Source organism: Girardinichthys multiradiatus, chromosome 6 (genome assembly GCF_021462225.1).
Source record: "Girardinichthys multiradiatus isolate DD_20200921_A chromosome 6, DD_fGirMul_XY1, whole genome shotgun sequence".
In the NCBI taxonomy this organism is placed as follows: domain Eukaryota; kingdom Metazoa; phylum Chordata; class Actinopteri; order Cyprinodontiformes; family Goodeidae; genus Girardinichthys; species Girardinichthys multiradiatus.
In genome coordinates, this window is record NC_061799.1 from 35555079 (window position 1) to 35573512 (window position 18434).

Sequence of the window (18434 nt, forward strand, 5' to 3'; positions counted from 1 at the left end):
TCCTTTTTCAAAAGGCTTTTACTATGTTGCTAACAGGTAAGGTGGAAAAAAATATGTATTTTATGTTGTTAACAGGCAATCTCAGTAATGCAGCCCTCAAATCCAAATAAAATGCTGGGTTTTTAAGAGGACGGCGCAGGCAGGAGCATAATTACAAGGCCAGCAATTAGAGCAAAGATGGCAGCAGTAGGCTCCGTAATCGTAAAGAATCTACCATGAATATTTATTTTACACCATAAATGCACCAAATGTCCCTGAGAAAGGGTTTGGGGTAAAAAATGGTCATATATAAAGTATTATACAGCTGTTGTCACAAGCTTATAATATGCATCTTAAACATTTCCTGTGAGTAAATGTAAGAAACACACTTGCACCTAAACAACAGGTACATGAACATTTTATTTACACAATATGTTTAAACATAACGGCAACCTTCTCTCAGAGTACCACCACATGGAGGCACAACAATATCTACAGGTCAGTTCTCACACCGAATCCTGGTCCTGTAGGATGTCCTGTCAGGGAAGTCAGTCCGGCTGCAGGTTCACAAGAGAAACGCCCACTCCTACAAAAAAAATATTGGATGGTCTAAAAGATGCAAGAGTAGACGTTATTAATCTGAAAATGTATTGTGCGTACCTTGGTCCAGGTGGTGGGACCCGTCCTGCCTTCAGTTCATCGATAATATGCTCAATATCCTTTGGTGTGAGGTCCTCCTGAGGGCAAGAAATAAAGCATCAATATTATGGCTGGGGGGTACTAAAGGAGGGGCTAAAATTTAGAAGTGAAATTAAGTTTCTTAACTATATTTTAAAATACAGTCCGTTAAAGGCCAGAAGAAGTAGATGTTTTTAGTTTTAACTGACACCCAAAGCCAGAATATACACTGGTTTATGTGCAAGGGTGCGTAGTAAACATACATGTCCTCCATGTAGATGTGTCCCAAATGGTTTGGTGAATTTTAGTCTGAATTCAGTTGCTAAATGTGCTGCCGAGAGCAGAGTATTGTTGATTCTCTTAAGGCCAGGTCCAATGGGACCCTCACCAGGAAACACAGTAGTAAAAGTGCAGCTGAGCATCGTCCTACAACAGCCCCCAAAACAGAAATGGTTCTCTGTCTGTAATACTGTTGTATTTTGTTCCAGGCAACCCATGAAGACCTTAGGAAATCATGTTTGCTCATGAAGCCACATAACAGTTTCACCTAACATAGCATGAAAGAGACATTAATGTGGAAGTACAATATTTAAGGCATGTTACTGTGAGAAACAAAGAAAGAAGCTTTGATTTTAAAATTCAGCCCAAATTAACCTGGTTTTCTTCTGATTATAGCCCCTGTCAGGTCAAAGGTCAAACATTTTATAAGTTCCTCTATTCACCAAACAAAAACTTGGAACAGCAACAGGATGCTTATTTAAACTCTTAACGCTCGTACCTTCCTTTTGTTTGAAGACACGTTTTCTCTGTTTACCAGGCAAATCTGTGAAGCCATTCTTAGGTTCAGTTTTGTTTTTATAAACGTATTTCTGACAAAAATAGTGTTTCATTAAATGTCAACTTCTCTGACATATATCCTTATTAGAAATTTAAAAACTCAGCATTCAGTATTTGAGTAATTGAGGATATTCATGATTTTTGTCCATTTATGATACATCAACAATGCTTGCTCTCTATTCACCGATTTGATACGATTCAGTCCAATATGTTTGATGCAGATCGAGACATGATGTAATGCAACAGCAATATGCAGCAAACTGCAGAGGTCTAAAACAGTCTTTCAAGCAACACTGCCTGCTGTTCTCTTTCCGAACAGTACGTGTTACACCTGCTCCGATGCAGGAGGAGCATTAAAATAAGACTTCGACAGGATTTTAATCGATACAAGCATCCAAAACCTGATGCATTTTGGGTTTTATCCAAAAAGTATGTTGAATCCTGGCTGCTTTACAGTTGTAGTTGCGGTATAAAAATGTGCCTTTAACTCTGTTAGAAATGGGTTAGATCCTAGATCCCCAGTGGAAATATTGGCTGATCTAATCTCATTTCCGAGGAAAGTTCATTTTTGAGTCCAAGTTCACTTACTGCTTGTGTTCTTGATAAGATCACTTAACTTTCAGCAGTTTTACCAAAGTCTTGTTTTGAGTAATTGTTTCTAAAACTGTGGTTTATCTTTGCTAAGCTTGCAATAACCTGCTTTCCCCTGATAGATAACAGCAGAATTACTTTAAAAAAAAAAACTAGTTAAACTATGTGTAGACTGTACCACACCTGAACTCATCTCAGTGAAACCGTGCTGATAGCTATGCTCTCTGCAGGCTTTATTTGCAGACTTATTTTAATCTAATTTTGTTAATGTAGTTAGAAGCGTTCAGTGAGGACGCCATCTGCACAGAGTAGTCAGGCACTCACATAATAGTTGTCATTTATCTGGACCATTGGGGCATTCACACAGGCGCCCAGGCATTCCACTTCTATCAGGGTGAACATCTTGTCTGCAGTGGTTTCTCCAACCTTAATACCTGTGGACAACGTGAAGCAGATTAGAATTAAAAAGACAGATGAATTGATGCAGAAATATTTGACTTGGCACAAGTGCAAAGTTTTATGAGGATTACAGAGACATTTAATATCTGCTTGCCTGTAGGTAAAAACAAATAGCATGAATGTAACAAGCTGAAGTATTTTGGTTTCATGTTATGTTTCTCATCTCAATCTTTGATGCCGCTGCTTGTTTAAATGGTATTAAAACCTGTATATCTCCATGTTTGTACTTGTTTGGTTCATTTCATTTATAAGTAATTAAAAGAAAGTCATCTGCGTTTTCATGTCTTTATTGGTTCCTTTCCTAACTTAAAATGGAAAATTCCTGCCTCACCCAGCTTGTTTTGGATGGCTTCCAGAATGCTGTCGGAGTTGCAGAGCATGCAGGGGGTTGTTGTGCAGATCTGAATGAAGTATTTTCCCACAGGCTGACGCAGAAACATCGTATAAAATGTGGCGACTTCATACACTCGCATAGGAGCGACCTCCAGCACCTCAGCAACCTGAACAAAATCAATTACAAAAATTCATACGGTGCAAATGATGAAGTAAAAGCTTAACAAATAATAGTAGCTTTAGAAATCTGTTAAATTGGTCTGATTTTTGCTATCCAGACCTTAGGCACTTTTGCATGAATTAGTATCTGGATTCAAACTATGACTGCAATGTTTGTCAGTGTGTTAAACTAAAGCCAGGAAGAGGTAGGGTGCCTTGCAAAACTATCCTTTGAACTTTTTCACATTTCTTCATGCTAATACTATAATTTTCAGTGTATTGTTATCAGGATTTTTGAGGATATACCTTCACAAAGTAGTGCATCATTGTAAGGGAACATAATTAATGATTTACAAAAAGGGCTTACTAACAAAAAAATCTAAAAATTGTGATGTGCATTTGTTTTTACTCCCTATTTTGGTCTCATCTAACCAGAGCACCTTCTCCCCCATATTTAGGGTGTCTCTTTTGGCAAACTTTAAATTGAACTTCTAAAGACTTTCTTTTAAAAATGGTTTCCTCTTCACCACTTTTCCTTAAAGCCCAGATGACTAATTGCTGTCCTGTCAACACATTCTCCCACCTGAGCTGTGGATTTGTGCTGCTCCTCCATGGGCCTCTTGGCCACTTCTCTGATTATTGCTCTCCTTACCCAGCCTGTCGGTGTAGGTGGACGACCATGTCTTGGTAGGTTTGCAGTTGTGCCATATCCTTTCCATTTTCTAATAATGGATTGAACAGTGCTCCATGGGGTGTTCAAAGTTTGGAATATTGTTTTATTACCCAACTATGTGTTTAACTTCATCCCTGACCTGTCTGCCGTGTTCCTTGATCTTCCTGATGCTGATGTTCTCCATAAAACCTGGATTTATGCTGAGATTAAATTACACACAGGTGGACTCTATTAATTAGGTGACTTCAGAGGGAAATTGGTTTTGCTGAATTGTATTGACAGGTATCAGAGTAAATGGGGGTGAATATGGCACACTCTTCAGATTTTTATTTAGAAATAAATTTGAAAACCATTTATCTTTTTTCCTTCTGCTGTGTCAGTGGTATATAATAACCAATCTCAATAAAATACATTGATGTTTGTGGTTAGATTCAAGGGAAAAAGTTCAAGGGATACAAATAATTTTGCAAGGCACTGAACCCCTAAATTCCTCACACACAAAAAGTCAAATCTTCACAGTTTACATCATCAGGCCAAATATGCAATGACAGCAGCTTTAAATCTTTTTACATTCGAGCATAAATTTCACAGTAGTAAGTCGTTTTTAAGGCTCTCAGAGTCAGACATCTGATTTGAGTCTGCAGAGTCAAGTACGTCTGCCTGTGGGAGAAAATGTCCTTTAATCTGAGAACACAAAGGTCTATAAATCCACTTTTTTCCGTAATTTCCGTAATCATAATTTTGCCAAATAAAATAAAAATCCATCTAAAAGACGAGACGATTGTTTTAAAACCTCGGCCAACTGGAGCTGTTAACTGTCTGCAAACATCAAACAAAACCGCGGCTAGATTTTCTTCTTGCCCTGAAACTCTAAAAGACAAGCAGGTGCTTCGCTGTTAAAATGTTGAACTCCTTTGTTGTATTTAATGTTACCAATCACTGATTATTTTTGAACAGATGATCAGAGGCCAGATTAACCCAGCACTTCGACGAGGATGGGAGACTGCAGCAGTTTAGATTTGTTTTATGTTAAAGGAGAACTTTTAGCCAAAATGTTATGTAGGTGTCTAAAGGGACGACGTCCGATAGACGCAGAGACACATTCAGCTGCCGAGATGTCATTGAAAAGCAGAGCATGTTTGAAAGGGGCTTTAGAGAAATTACTGTGCCTTGTTCATGGCAGAGATGGGGAGCCATCCATGTTGCCTCTGGGCCAAATCCAAGACTGGGATGGTGGCTGCCTGCTTGTGTCCTTCGGGATACATCGAAAGGATTGCCTCAATCCTCTGCAAGAAAAATCGCAACAGCAATGTTTTTAGCAATTGCCTAATTAGAAAACGAAGCTATAAAAATATTTATACAAAAACATCACCAGCAGAAATAAATTCACATTATTTTTACATTTTAAGTCTTTGCTTCCAAAGAAGTCTACTGTCATCTAGCTTGTTTTGTGCTAAATTTTTATATGAAATATTATTTAAAGAATTCCTCATTAACTAGCAGCTCTATAAGGTCTAGACCACAGACATGCATCACTGTTCAGACAGCTGAAAAGACGAGCTAAACAATGAACAGCAAGTACGAAATGTAATAACAATTATTATTGGCAGGAGTATCTGGCCTTTTTCCTCCTAGGATCTGGACAAACATGCATATAAAACTCAGGAGGGAAAAGATCAGAGTTGTTCTGCCAAACGAAAAATAACCACAGGGGTTCATCTGTCAAAAGTGCTGCTGAACACAGAAGCTAGCCTCACCTTTTTGTTCTCTGCCGTGAACTCAAAAGGAGTGTCAGGGTTGTTGTCAGGTGTGTCTCTGTGCTGAAACGGTGCAAAAAAATATTGGGTCACAAACCAGTCTACACCGAATATATAACAACCAGTAGTTTTCAAATAAGATCTAGCCACAAAAATCACATTAAATGTTAAGAATTGATCAAGTTATAAATCTGAGATTATATTTGAGTGTTACACAAAACAGCTACGTTAATGCATAAATAGTTGGTTTATAAAAGATTAACCAGGGGGGGCACCACAAAAGTCCAGAGAGGAAACAGGTGTTTTTCTTCAACCTCAGAGAAGAGATCTATAACAGACAATTATTTCTGCTTCTGTACACACTGCCCCCTTGTGAGCAGAAAATGCCCCGTTGTGCTTCTTAATGAAGGGAAGTGTACGGAATACCTGAAAGTAGTTTAAAATCCCAACTCCAAGTCATTGTCAAAATGTCTCTATTAACAAGAGAAATATGCAAGCGCAAGAGTTTGTATTCCATATGTTGTGATGTTTGTCTGAGAGCCTAACAGTCAATAAAGGTTATTCCCTGGATAATTAGAGAACATTTGGAAACAGAGGGGCTCCTGGGATTAATCTAGCACAAACACGGTGGAGTGTGAAGCACAGATCATAATTTCTCTACAGTGTTATTGGCTGATGAGTTTGAAAGCACTGTAATAATGTCTTAGGGTTGAAATACGTGAATACAGTTTACAAAACTCAACTTCATATCTAGTAAACAGAATGAATAATGTAGATCTTTTCTTACTCCTGGTGGGAAATCTGGTTTGGTGTAACCTTGAATTCTAAACATGAAGAAAATAAACCGATTTAAAAATGATCCATTTTGTTGTAGGGTGTAACAATTTGTAAATGCAAGTAAACTGCATTGATACCATCAACAAAAAGCACTTTCACTGTTTATTTTTGAGTTAATGCGAAGATTTCTCCTTTAAGTGATGGTTTCTTTCTCCTTGTCAATAACAACAAAAAAGTACAAATGACAGGACTGGAAACTTTCTGAACATTTCACTATTTAAGATACCAATGTACATGTGTGCACCTAAACCGATTTTAAATGAAATATGCTACCTTTTAAAAACAAAGTCAATGAAAGCTGAAATTTATTTCTTTTATGCTTTACACTGCATTATAAGCTGAGAAATAGAGATTTTAAACAATTATCAGGTATTCAGTACAGCTTTCAGTTTTTAAAAGACTGTTTGTAGGGTCGTTATTTAACCACTTCATCATTTTGTAACTTTGTAGTTTTGATCATTTCGTACCCGATGTATTTAGGTATGAAATCTAGCAATGTACCACACTTCATACTGAATATGTTTTAAATTGTAGCCGTCAGGGGGATGTTTATAACCTTCACTAACAACCCATAATTTAAAGAAATGTTTTATGATTTACTCAGTCTACTGTGGGAAAATGTGGTTAAGGGACTCAAATAAACAACTACAGTTAACCATTTCATAAAAATCTAGTTGCATGAACTGGGATTAGACTGAAATGTGGATAAATGTTAATTATAATAAGAGTAATTTTTTTTAAATCATAAGAATTGAATCATAAGAATGAAAACTTAACCGATATGCATTGGTTTAAGTACATGGGTACAAAATGATAAAATAAAGGGGATGAACTGACCCGGAACCCTTTCTAAGATAAAGTCTTGCATGTTGATTTGAGACCTAAACTCACCACAAAGATGCCACCAGCTCCAGCCCGTGCAGCAGACCGATGCAGACCCCTGACCTGCAACGCAGATGGAGACAGGTAAAATACAAGGTGCAAATGGCTGTGATCCTAACCTACACAGCAAACAATTTATAGTGTGCTTAGGCTGTAACTAGACAGGATAACCTGGTGGGCGCTCAGCTGTCATTAGAATAACATTTATTGTGAAGTCCTTTGTTAGACTGATGAGAATTTGTCAGAGTAATTTGAAGCAGAAAAAAAAACAGCAAACATGGTGCAACACAGAATCAGTATTTTAAACAACTTGTAATAATTTGCACAACAATAAAAAGGATGCATAATGTGACAGGGATGAAGTCTAAAACTGCAAAAGAAACATTAAAGTTCAAATATGTTTTATTTTGGAAGGACTTTGCACACAATTCCTATTTCCATACGTAACTACCAGTTTATGGTTAGATAAAAGCTTAAAGTAAATCAGAGCATATGTCTAAATATTGGACTGTAAGAAACTTGGCCATTCGTACCATAAACTAGATTAACAGAAGTCACCCATTCAACCACTGAGAGCATTTTAACGAACATTAGCTATTTGTGCTGTGCGTATAAGCGGGTTAAATGTAAGCCATTGCATATGTAAACCTACACGGTAAGGCTGAAATACTTGTATAATCATACATTTATATGCTTTTACTTTGCTGAATTAACATACAGTTGCGTAGTTCAACACTAAAATCTCTCCCGTTCAGGTGTCAATGAGAATAAATGACAGAAATTATCAATGTAAGGATTGTACTAATCCGCAAAACGTTCCGTTAGGAGTAAATACACTTTTGGTTTGTCAGGTTGTCACCCTGTAAATAATATTGGACAGTTTGGGGCTAAGCTACCTGCTACTGTTACCCAAAACTGCTTAGCTTAGCTTAGCTTAGTTTAGCCTAGCCTAGCCTAGCCTAGCCTAGCCTAGCGGCCCATGCTACATGTCCTTGTGAAGAGTCACCGGATTTCCTCTCCGAGCTACCCAACACACAGTTCCTAGTTGAGACAGTTAACATGCGAAACACCCCAAACGTACCGCCTGCGAAGCAGCCAAGCGAACAACAGAAGATAAAAACATCCCGGGGCTTCAAGTTTCTGTTAGCAGCAGAAGGACGGGACAGCTGCGGCGGCGGACATGAACACCGGCGCTCGATTAGCAAGGTCTGTGACGTGTATTCGAGATGTGGCGTTTGTCAGTTTCAATATTACTAAATCGATCCCAGATTTAAACAGATGATAGACCACAGCCTGTTGAGACAAACGGTTGTTTCCGCTTAGATGTTTATAACACATGTATTATTATTATTATATACACATAGCTAATATGGCATTTTTTCTGACTGTAGTTAAGGTATTAAGTTATCCAATCTTGAAAAAATGTAAACAAAGCAAAGTCCTTCTCCAGTTCCTCCTGTCATGTTTATTAGGTCACCTCATAATTATAGAGCCATTTCAGTGAAGTTTTCTCTACTTCTTTTCTTTTTTTATTAGGTTTACACCACAAATCATGCTGGATTTGAACTGTTTGCATGCCATGTCATTGAATGTATGTGACTTTCCAAAGGAATCATTGCTTAGTGACAACATGCAGTATTACCCTCGAGAAACTCCCAATATAAGTTGTCACACTCCATGTAGAATGGCGTTTTTGACTGTGTTTCGTAATCATTCAAGTTTCCCTAAAGACAGCCTTGTTCTCTCCTTTCAATCAAATATTTACCCAAACACAAAACGCTTATTAAGAGCGAAAGCAATATAAATTATCTGAAGAGAACATTTTTTTAAGTAATTCTAATTTTTTAGACGTTGTAAAAGGAACATTGTAAACACTAAACATTACACAGGTAAAATACAATCTAGAAAATACAAACTGGGGGACAATTGTTGTTTCTCACAGTAAAAAAAAATGATATACTGTATCAGTCTCAGTAAACAACTGCTGTTTCCTGTGTGTATTTTTCTTGTTTTTTTCCCCATGAGTGCCCAACACCCTCCCTATGAACAAATCTCAATCAGTCCACAGCACTCATCCTGCAACACACCATATCCTCCTATTCCTCTTTTTCCTCCACCCTCTGGCTTGGAAACATAATGTGATCAGCATGCCATTGGAGGCTTATCCAATGAAAAGGTGGGAGTGCTCTGTCCCACGATCTGATTGGCTTCCCTGACACTAAGCAGACTGAGGCAGCAGTCTGCAGATCCGGGGGTGTGTCTTTCTGCATGCTGAATTGTGCTGCTTCATTGCAGGAGGCCTTGTTCTTACCTTACCCTGCAGGATTCAGACACACCAGGATAGACTCCAGATTGATCCATTTTGTCTGATGACAAAGACCTGTCTGCATCTTTACCTCCACAATGGTTGTTCCTGAATCTCAGGGCAAAATGTATCACCCTCCTCTTGAGCTACAGAGGGATGCTCATGTGCCTGATTTCAGCTCCTATCTGGTTATGTACAAGAGGTCGCTGGAGAATCCAGAAGGTAGGTCATACTCCCCATTATCTGAGGCTGTATCTCAATTCATGTCTGCCTAACAGGACCATTAATATCCCTTTGTTTCAGCATTCTGGAAGGAGGTTGCACATGAATTTTTCTGGAAGAAGCCAGCAACTGGTCCAATGCTACAGTACAACTTTGACGTGACAAAAGGCAACATATTTGTCAAATGCATGGAAGGAGCCAAAACCAACATATGCTACAATGTCTTGGACAGGCATGTGAGGGAGGGGAACCTCGGGGAAAAGGTTGCCTATTACTGGTAAGCAAACCCCCCCCAGGATGAAGAATGGCTCTAAAGCAAGGTACTGATCTGAGCTATGTCAAATATTTCAGTCAAAAAAACAACTGCTCTGTCCCCTGTGCCAGCTACACTGCCCCAGATAAATCCCACTTAGCAGCATAATGTCAGCTGGGCCTGAGTTGTCCTATTTTGCATCTTTTTCAGGTTTTATCCCGGCTTGGAATCCCCATGCTGCACTTTATGTTGTTGTTGCAACAATACAGGTCCTTCTCAAAATATTAGCATATTGTAATAAAGTTCATTATTTTCCATAATGTCATGATGAAAATTTAACATTCATATATTTTAGATTCATTGCACACTAACTGAAATATTTCAGGTTTTTTATTGTCTTAATACGGATGATTTTGGCATACAGCTCATGAAAACCCAAAATTCCTATCTCACAAAATTAGCATATCATTAAAAGGGTCTCTAAACGAGCTATGAACCTAATCATCTGAATCAACGAGTTAACTCTAAACACCTCCAAAATATTCCTGATGCCTTTAAAACTCCCTGCCTGGTTCATCACTCAAAACCCCAATCATGGGTAAGACGGCCGACCTGACTGCTGTCCAGAAGGCCACTATTGACACCCTCAAGCAAGAGGGTAAGACACAGAAAGAAATTTCTGAACGAATAGGTTGTTCCCAGAGTGCTGTATCAAGGCACCTCAGTGGGAAGTCTGTGGGAAGGAAAAAGTGTGGCAGAAAACGCTGCACAACGAGAAGAGGTGACCGGACCCTGAGGAAGATTGTGGAGAAGGGCCGATTCCAGACCTTAGGGGACCTGCGGAAGCAGTGGACTGAGTCTGGAGTAGAAACATCCAGAGCCACCGTGCACAGGCGTGTGCAGGAAATGGGCTACAGGTGCCGCATTCCCCAGGTCAAGCCACTTTTGAACCAGAAACAGCGGCAGAAGCGCCTGACCTGGGCTACAGAGAAGCAGCACTGGACTGTTGCTCAGTGGTCCAAAGTACTTTTTTTGGATGAAAGCAAATTCTGCATGTCATTCGGAAATCAAGGTGCCAGAGTCTGGAGGAAGACTGGGGAGAAGGAAATGCCAAAATGCCAGAAGTCCAGTGTCAAGTACCCACAGTCAGTGATGGTCTGGGGTGCCGTGTCAGCTGCTGGTGTTGGTCCACTGTGTTTTATCAAGGGCAGGGTCAATGCAGCTAGCTATCAGGAGATTTTGGAGCACTTCATGCTTCCATCTGCTGAAAAGCTTTATGGAGATGAAGATTTCATTTTTCAACACGACCTGGCACCTGCTCACAGTGCCAAAACCACTGGTAAATGGTTTACTGACCATGGTATCACTGTGCTCAATTGGCCTGCCAACTCTCCTGACCTGAACCCCATAGAGAATCTGTGGGATATTGTGAAGAGAACGTTGAGAGACTCAAGACCCAACACTCTGGATGAGCTAAAGGCCGCTATCGAAGCATCCTGGGCCTCCATAAGACCTCAGCAGTGCCACAGGCTGATTGCCTCCATGCCACGCCGCATTGAAGCAGTCATTTCTGCAAAAGGATTCCCGACCAAGTATTGAGTGCATAACTGTACATGATTATTTGAAGGTTGACGTTTTTTGTATTAAAAACACTTTTCTTTTATTGGTCGGATAAAATATGCTAATTTTGTGAGATAAGAATTTTGGGTTTTCATGAGCTGTATGCCAAAATCATCCGTATTAAGACAATAAAAGACCTGAAATATTTCAGTTAGTGTGCAATGAATCTAAAATATATGAATGTTAAATTTTCATCATGACATTATGGAAAATAATGAACTTTATCACAATATGCTAATATTTTGAGAAGGACCTGTATTTGCTCTGTCAACTACAGAAGCTTGGTAAACACAAAGCTTTTGCTCCACCAGTTCAGCAGTATAGGGGTTCAGTGGAACATGGGCTCACTGGAGATCATTCAAGCATTTTAATACTGTTTGCACCAAATCAAAGCCCACACATTGTATGTGCTGGTTGCAAGTGGTTCTTTGCACAGCTTACAGAGAGGCAGAACTGTGTATATGCAAGCTTTCAGTAACAGTGCGTAGTTTGTTTTGACCATCATCTAAACTGTTATGACTAACGGTAGGATTTTAAGTAAGATGACAGAAAATATTTAAATGTCTGTTAAGGGTTAAATCAGATGAAATGCTTAACCAAAACAAAACAGCAAAGGTTTGCTTTTCACCAAAAGTAAGAAAACTTGCAATATGCAGCAGGACCAAATTTAGTTGAACAGAAAATATATGAGTGCATTCTGACTCTCTTCTTTAGGAAGATTCACAGCTGTTGTACCTTAAATCACATGACCAAAACACTTCATATGTTGACCAGATGGTAGACAACAGGCACACAACACAGTACTTATGCATCTGAATGTGCAAAATGACCAAAACATCAAAATTAATGTTTCAACAACAGTTTAAACATTAATTTTAGCAAAACACCAACCCTCCACAAATGCTTCCGCTATTATAGGAATATTAGAATACTAAAGAGTAGACAAGCTTTCAAACCTTGCAAAATCTATGTATATACTTCTGTGTTTTTTATGGCCCTCATAGCACATCATTTTTAATATTCCAGACAACAGTTTATTGTTTTCTGGAATATTTTTTCATCATAAGAAGTTTTATTTATCATGACACCAGGATGTTTGCAAATCCCCAAAACTAAATGCATTGTAGGGATTTATTTTTACAGATTTTCCACTGTTGGCTTCATTAGAGCACCAATAAATATAAAAATCTGATTAAATGCAGCTATTGTGGAGGCATCCGGAATAGATGCCCGAGCCACCTCAATTGGCTCAACTGGCTCCTCTCGATGTGGAGGAGCGCTGCTCCATCGAGAGCAACTCCTCCAGAATCGCTTCGAGGTCAACCGGTAGTCCTTCTCCATGGCCTCACCGAACTTCTCCCAGGCCCGAGTTTTTGCCTCTGCCACAGCCCGGGCCGCAGCACGCTTGGCCTCACGGTACTCGTCAGCCGCCTCAGGAGTCCCACAAGCCAACCACAGCCGATAGGACTCCTTCTTCGGCTTGACAGCATCCCTTACTGCCGGTGTCCACCACCGGGTTCTGGGATTGCCGCCACGACAGGCACCGCAGACCTTACGGCCGCAGCTACGGGCAGCGGCATCGACAATAGATGCGGAGAACATGATCCACTCGGCCTCTATGTCTCCAACATCCCCCGGGATCTGGTCGAAGCTCTCCCAGAAGTGGGAGTTGAATACATCCCTGGCCGAGGGCTCCGCCAGGCGTTCCCAGCAGACCCTCACTATGCGCTTAGGCCTGCCAAGTCTGTCCGGCTTTCTCCTCCTCCAGCGTATCCAACTCACCACCAGGTGGTGATCTGTGGACAGCTCAGCCCCTCTCTTCACCCGAGTGTCCAAAACATGCGGCCGAAGGTCTGATGATACGACAACAAAGTTGATCATCGACCTCCTACCTAGGGTGTCCTGGTGCCAAGTGCACTGATGGACACCCTTATGTTTGAACATGGTGTTCATTATGGACAATCCGTGACTAGCACAGAAGTCCAATAACAAAAAAACTCGGATTCAGATCGGGGAGGCCATTCCTCCCGATCACGCCTCTCCAGGTGTCAGTGTCGTTTTCCACGTGGGCGTTGAAGTCCCCCAGCAGAATAATGGAGTCCCCGGGAGGGGCACTATCCAGCACCTCCGACAGGGACGCCAAGAAGGCCGGGTACTCCACACTACTGCTCGACCCGTAGGCCGTGACGACAGTCAGAGACCTCTCCCCAACCCGAAGGCGCAGGGATACGACCCTCTCATCCACTGGGGTAAACCCCAACACTAGACGGCTGAGCTGGGGGGCAACAAGCAAACCCACACCAGCCCGCCGCCTCTCCCCGTGGGCCACTCCAGAGTAGAAGAGAGTCCAACCCCTCTCAAGGAGATGGGTTCCAGAGCCCACGCTGTGCGTGGAGGCGAGCCCGACTATTTCTAGTCGATATCTCTCGACCTCCCGCACAAGCTCAGGCTCCTTCCCCCCCAGCGAGGTGACATTCCACGTCCCTAGAGTCAGCCTAAGCATCCGGGGATCAGGCCACCGAGGTCTCCACCTTCGTCCGCCACCCAATCCTCTTTGCACCGGTCCTTCACGGTTCCCCCTGCAGGTGGTGGGCCCACTGGGGGATGGCCTCGCGTCTCTCATTCGGGCTTGGCCCGGCCGGGTCCCGCGAGGAGCAACCCGGCCACCAGGCGCTCTCCGGCGAGTTCCGACCCCAGGCCTGGCTCCAGGGTGGGACCCCGGCTCCACCGTACCGGGCGACGTCACGTGCGTCGATATTTTCGTCCTCATGAGGGATTCTTGAACCGCTCTTTGTCTGACCCATCACCTAGAGCCTGTTTGCCATGGGAGACCCTACCAGGGGCATTTAGGCCCCAGACAACATAGCCTCTAGGATCATTTGAGCACTCAAACCCCTCCACCACGTTAAGGTGACGGTTCAAGGAGGAGCCATGCAATGTATCACCAAAAAAAGAATGGATTTTGAGTACTTTTTTTCGATAATTTTTATCGTTACCAGAAAAAAACTACATATTGTGATAAACATTTAAGTCCAAGTCGCCCTGAATTTCCCAAGCTATATAGCTTGGGAAAGTTTTGTTATGGCTTTAAGTTTTTACCATCGTACTGGAGGTACACTGCTGTAAGAAGAAAAAAACCTCTCAAATCAGAGGACATTTGTAAGAACCCACAAACTAATCAGAATGAGTAAACCTAGCTAAAACCCAATGTTTAAAATATTTATAGTCTTAAACATTAGTGTAAGGTAGCAAACGCTAATATTAAACTCATTTACATAAAGACATATTTTTGTGTGATTTTACTCTGTCCCCTTTAGACAACAAACATGCTATAATTTGTGTATATCAGTACCATCACAAATATTGTATATTTGTATATTTCAAATTGTGTATGAAAATGAGACCAAAGCAGAACAATAAATGACAACAAAAAAGTGCAAAACTCACAATATATATTGCCAGATTTTACAAACCAAGGTCTTCTTTTAGGCCTGAACAAAGGTGTTTATTTAGGTAGAAGCAATATATAATGAAAAATGGTGTTTAAATAATGCTATGGAAGGGCAGCAGTGGTTGAAGAAGAAAAAGGCATGGATTAAATATACTAAATAATGCCAGTCTTAAGTCAGTCATCAGTTTTCTTTGTTGTTGTATTGTTTATTTTACAGAAACTAATTGGTCTGCTGTTTTGATTTTCACCATAAAAAAATAAATAGGAGGTGCTTTTATCATTAAGTCAGAATGACCAAATAATGTTGACGTCTGAGACTTAAAGACAACCAGTGGACGAGCATGTTATATTTACTATTCCATCACCAATTTCACATGTATTATATCCTAATTTTTAGGCTGATTCCACAGGTATTTGTACTGTCATATGTTCTACATTAAAAATTTACTGTCAATCTGCTGCCTTGCAAGTCACAATGACACATGGTTTTGTAAGTAGCTGTCCTGACAAACATCTAAACCAAATATAGACTGAGTAACAACTCGAACTTGGTTGCCTTTGCAATGAACTCTTAGAACCCGCAGAGCAACTCCACAGCCCTCATAATGTTGGAGCATACTGCATTACCACATTGGTAATTTACCTGTGTTGCCTGCACTAATGCAGTCTCCTGACTAATGGATGCTGACTTGAACAGTCTGTGCTGTGCTGACCACAGGCCAGATGGTCCCTCTCTAATTTAATTCATAGAATAAAACCTCTGTGTTTTCCAAGAATAATTTCAGATGAAGTTACTAGTGAATCTCAGTCTATCAACCCTGAAATGTATTTTTGTCTGCACACAGAATCTTACCTTTGCTTTGCAGAATGCTACCTGAATTTCTCATTCTGTCTGGCATCTTTTCAGGGAGGGGAACTTGCCTGAACATCATACGACTATCACCTATGGCCAACTGCTGAGCCACTCATGCCGCTGTGCCAATGTGCTCAAGCAAATGGGTAAGAAAGTCACTTCAGCAACTGAGAATTACAAATTTAAACAGTGGTTTCCAGAATTAAAATTGATTATAATAAACCCCCACACAAATAAATCCTTAAATCGCTGATTACCGGTAATTTCAAAGTTCAAAGGTAGAAAAAGGAACATTAGTCCAACATTATGATTTTTCTTGACAGCTATAATATCAGATCTCACAGTAGACCAATTTTAAGAAGCTAACATTTTTTAAAGTAATAAAAGTAACTTTAAACCTAAAATAAATTAAATTTTTCTAGTTTTTCCTCTACTTCCTGTTACTATTTGCTAGCAAACTATTTAGCCAGTTTAGATACTTTAGAAAACTTTAAAGTGTCGGTAACATGTTTATATTTTTCTCTATTTTCAACTGATAAATATTTATATAACCTATCAATCAATCTATCTATTTAGCAAGATAGTGATATATCTCATTAGTTACTTAACTAATAACCTAGATATCTTACTATCTAGCTAGCTAGATAGCCAATTACATAGCTTACAATATAATTGGCTATCTAACTACGTAGCTAGCTAGATAGCTGATAAGATAGCATTATAACTAATTATATATATAGCTGGGTAGATAGCAAGCTAAATTGCTAACTGTCTACAGTGGCTATGTCTACACAACCCATTAAAATGAATTTTTATAATGTGGAGTAATTATACAAAAAAATATTTATATGCACATATAAATATATATATATATATATATATATATATATATATATATATATATATAAATATATATATATATATACATATATGTATATATATATATATACATATATGTATATATACATATATGTGTATATATATATATATATATATATATATATATATATATATATATATATATTTATATATATATATATATATATATATATATATATATATATTTATATATATATATATATATATACATATATGTATATATATATATATATATATATATATATATATATATATATATATATACATATATAAATATATATATATATATACATATATGTATATATATATATATACATATATGTATATATATATATGTGTGTGTGTGTAACTATAAATACTTTTTCCATTTTAAATTGGACATATTTGATGTATTAGTCCATCATTATTGTAGATAAAAAGTGAAAAAAAAAATGGTTATGTGCAGACACCTGAACTAATACTTCGGTGAATCACCATTTGAATCAATTTCAGCATTCAGTTATCTTAGGTAGGAGTCGAGCAGCCAAGTAGCAGTTCTTACTTATTTTAAGCTAGCTATAGTTATAGCTCGGAGTTAGCTGAGCTTTTGCACCAGCAGACTTTGTTTTTAAATGCTACCCTTAAAAATGAAATAATTATTCATTTTTGTGTTTGTTTTTTCAGGAGTGAAAAAGGGAGACAGGGTGTCCATCTACCTTCCCATGATCCCAGAGCTTGTCTACACCGTGCTGGCATGTGCAAGGATAGGGGCTGTTCACTCTGTTGTGGTAAGCAAGGGCCATGGGTGCCTGATTAGCCTGTCACCATGTCATTCTGATGTATACGGGATCCTTAAATATATGTAAACCACTAAGCAAACAGCTCAAGAAACAACACTGGTGACTTTAATTTGGCGCTTTGAATGTGATGTGATGTGCCGTGCTGGTGTCTAGACACCCTGCTTTTGTTTGAGTTCAAACTTGGGTGAAATCCCCCCAGCCCCTCTTTTTGCTGTGTGTTGTTTATATGTTGATTAATAAGCCACATTTACGAGCTGATTGCTAGGTTTTGTCTGAGAACTAGCATCCTGGGATGCTGTCTTTGCAAATTTATCAGACTGCAGGAAGTAATCCCATTTCTGTCTTGTTTCAGTTGTAATGGACTCAAATGTAGAGAAGGAAATGAAGTCAGGTTGAGTACTTCAATAATAAAAAGTGAAGAAAACTTAAAAAATGGTCTTGCACCAGGAGATCTGACAAAAAGCACAGGAAATGGACCAGGTATACAATGCAGTAAAAAGAATAGACGAAACCAGCAGACAACAGTGAGGCTGGGTGGAGAAACAAGAAGCAAACCAGAAGAGCTAATCAGAGGAAATGAGTTGTGGTTGAGGCAGAGCAGCTGAAGGAGAGAGACTAATTAATCACATACAGAGCTGAGCAAATACACACAGAGAAACCCAGGACAGTATACACAAAAATATAACAGGAAACAACTCTAGATGTATAAAGAACAATAAAACACAAATGAATACGCTAATAAGAAAATACTTAACAATAACGAGCACAGCAAAAAGTGTCAAAATACACACATAGCAGAAAATCAAAACCCAAACACCTCAGGATAATGACATGTCTTTGAGTCAAAAAATGGAAGTAAAAAAACATAAGCTCCACCTGCTCTATTG

General features: G+C 39.3%; 2 protein-coding genes across 4 annotated transcripts in view; one reads left to right on the forward strand and one right to left on the reverse strand.

The window, feature by feature from the left end:
- The window catches only part of acss2l (acyl-CoA synthetase short chain family member 2 like), a 35116-nt gene that overhangs the window by 1999 nt on the left and 14683 nt on the right, over nt 1-18434 (forward strand). The window contains exons 1-5 of one of the 3 annotated variants that reach the window (XM_047368220.1): nt 8977-9361; nt 9481-9712; nt 9794-9989; nt 15944-16035; nt 17432-17535. In XM_047368220.1, the coding sequence (XP_047224176.1) occupies nt 9589-9712; nt 9794-9989; nt 15944-16035; nt 17432-17535 (516 nt within the window). In that variant the 5' untranslated portion in view covers nt 8977-9361; nt 9481-9588. Of the gene's footprint in view, nt 1-8976; nt 9362-9480; nt 9713-9793; nt 9990-15943; nt 16036-17431; nt 17536-18434 lie in introns of those variants that run through there. The other 2 variants (XM_047368221.1, XM_047368222.1) reach the window with 2 other exon arrangements.
- On the reverse strand, nt 380-8421 carry ndufv2 (NADH:ubiquinone oxidoreductase core subunit V2). The gene is made up of 8 exons (XM_047368224.1): nt 8267-8421; nt 7195-7248; nt 5467-5529; nt 4879-4995; nt 2876-3044; nt 2410-2519; nt 640-716; nt 380-565 (listed from the first exon to the last, which is right to left on the reverse strand). The coding sequence occupies exons 1-8, from the start codon at nt 8306-8308 to the stop codon at nt 472-474; spliced, it is 726 nt and encodes a 241-aa protein (XP_047224180.1). The 5' UTR covers nt 8309-8421; the 3' UTR covers nt 380-471.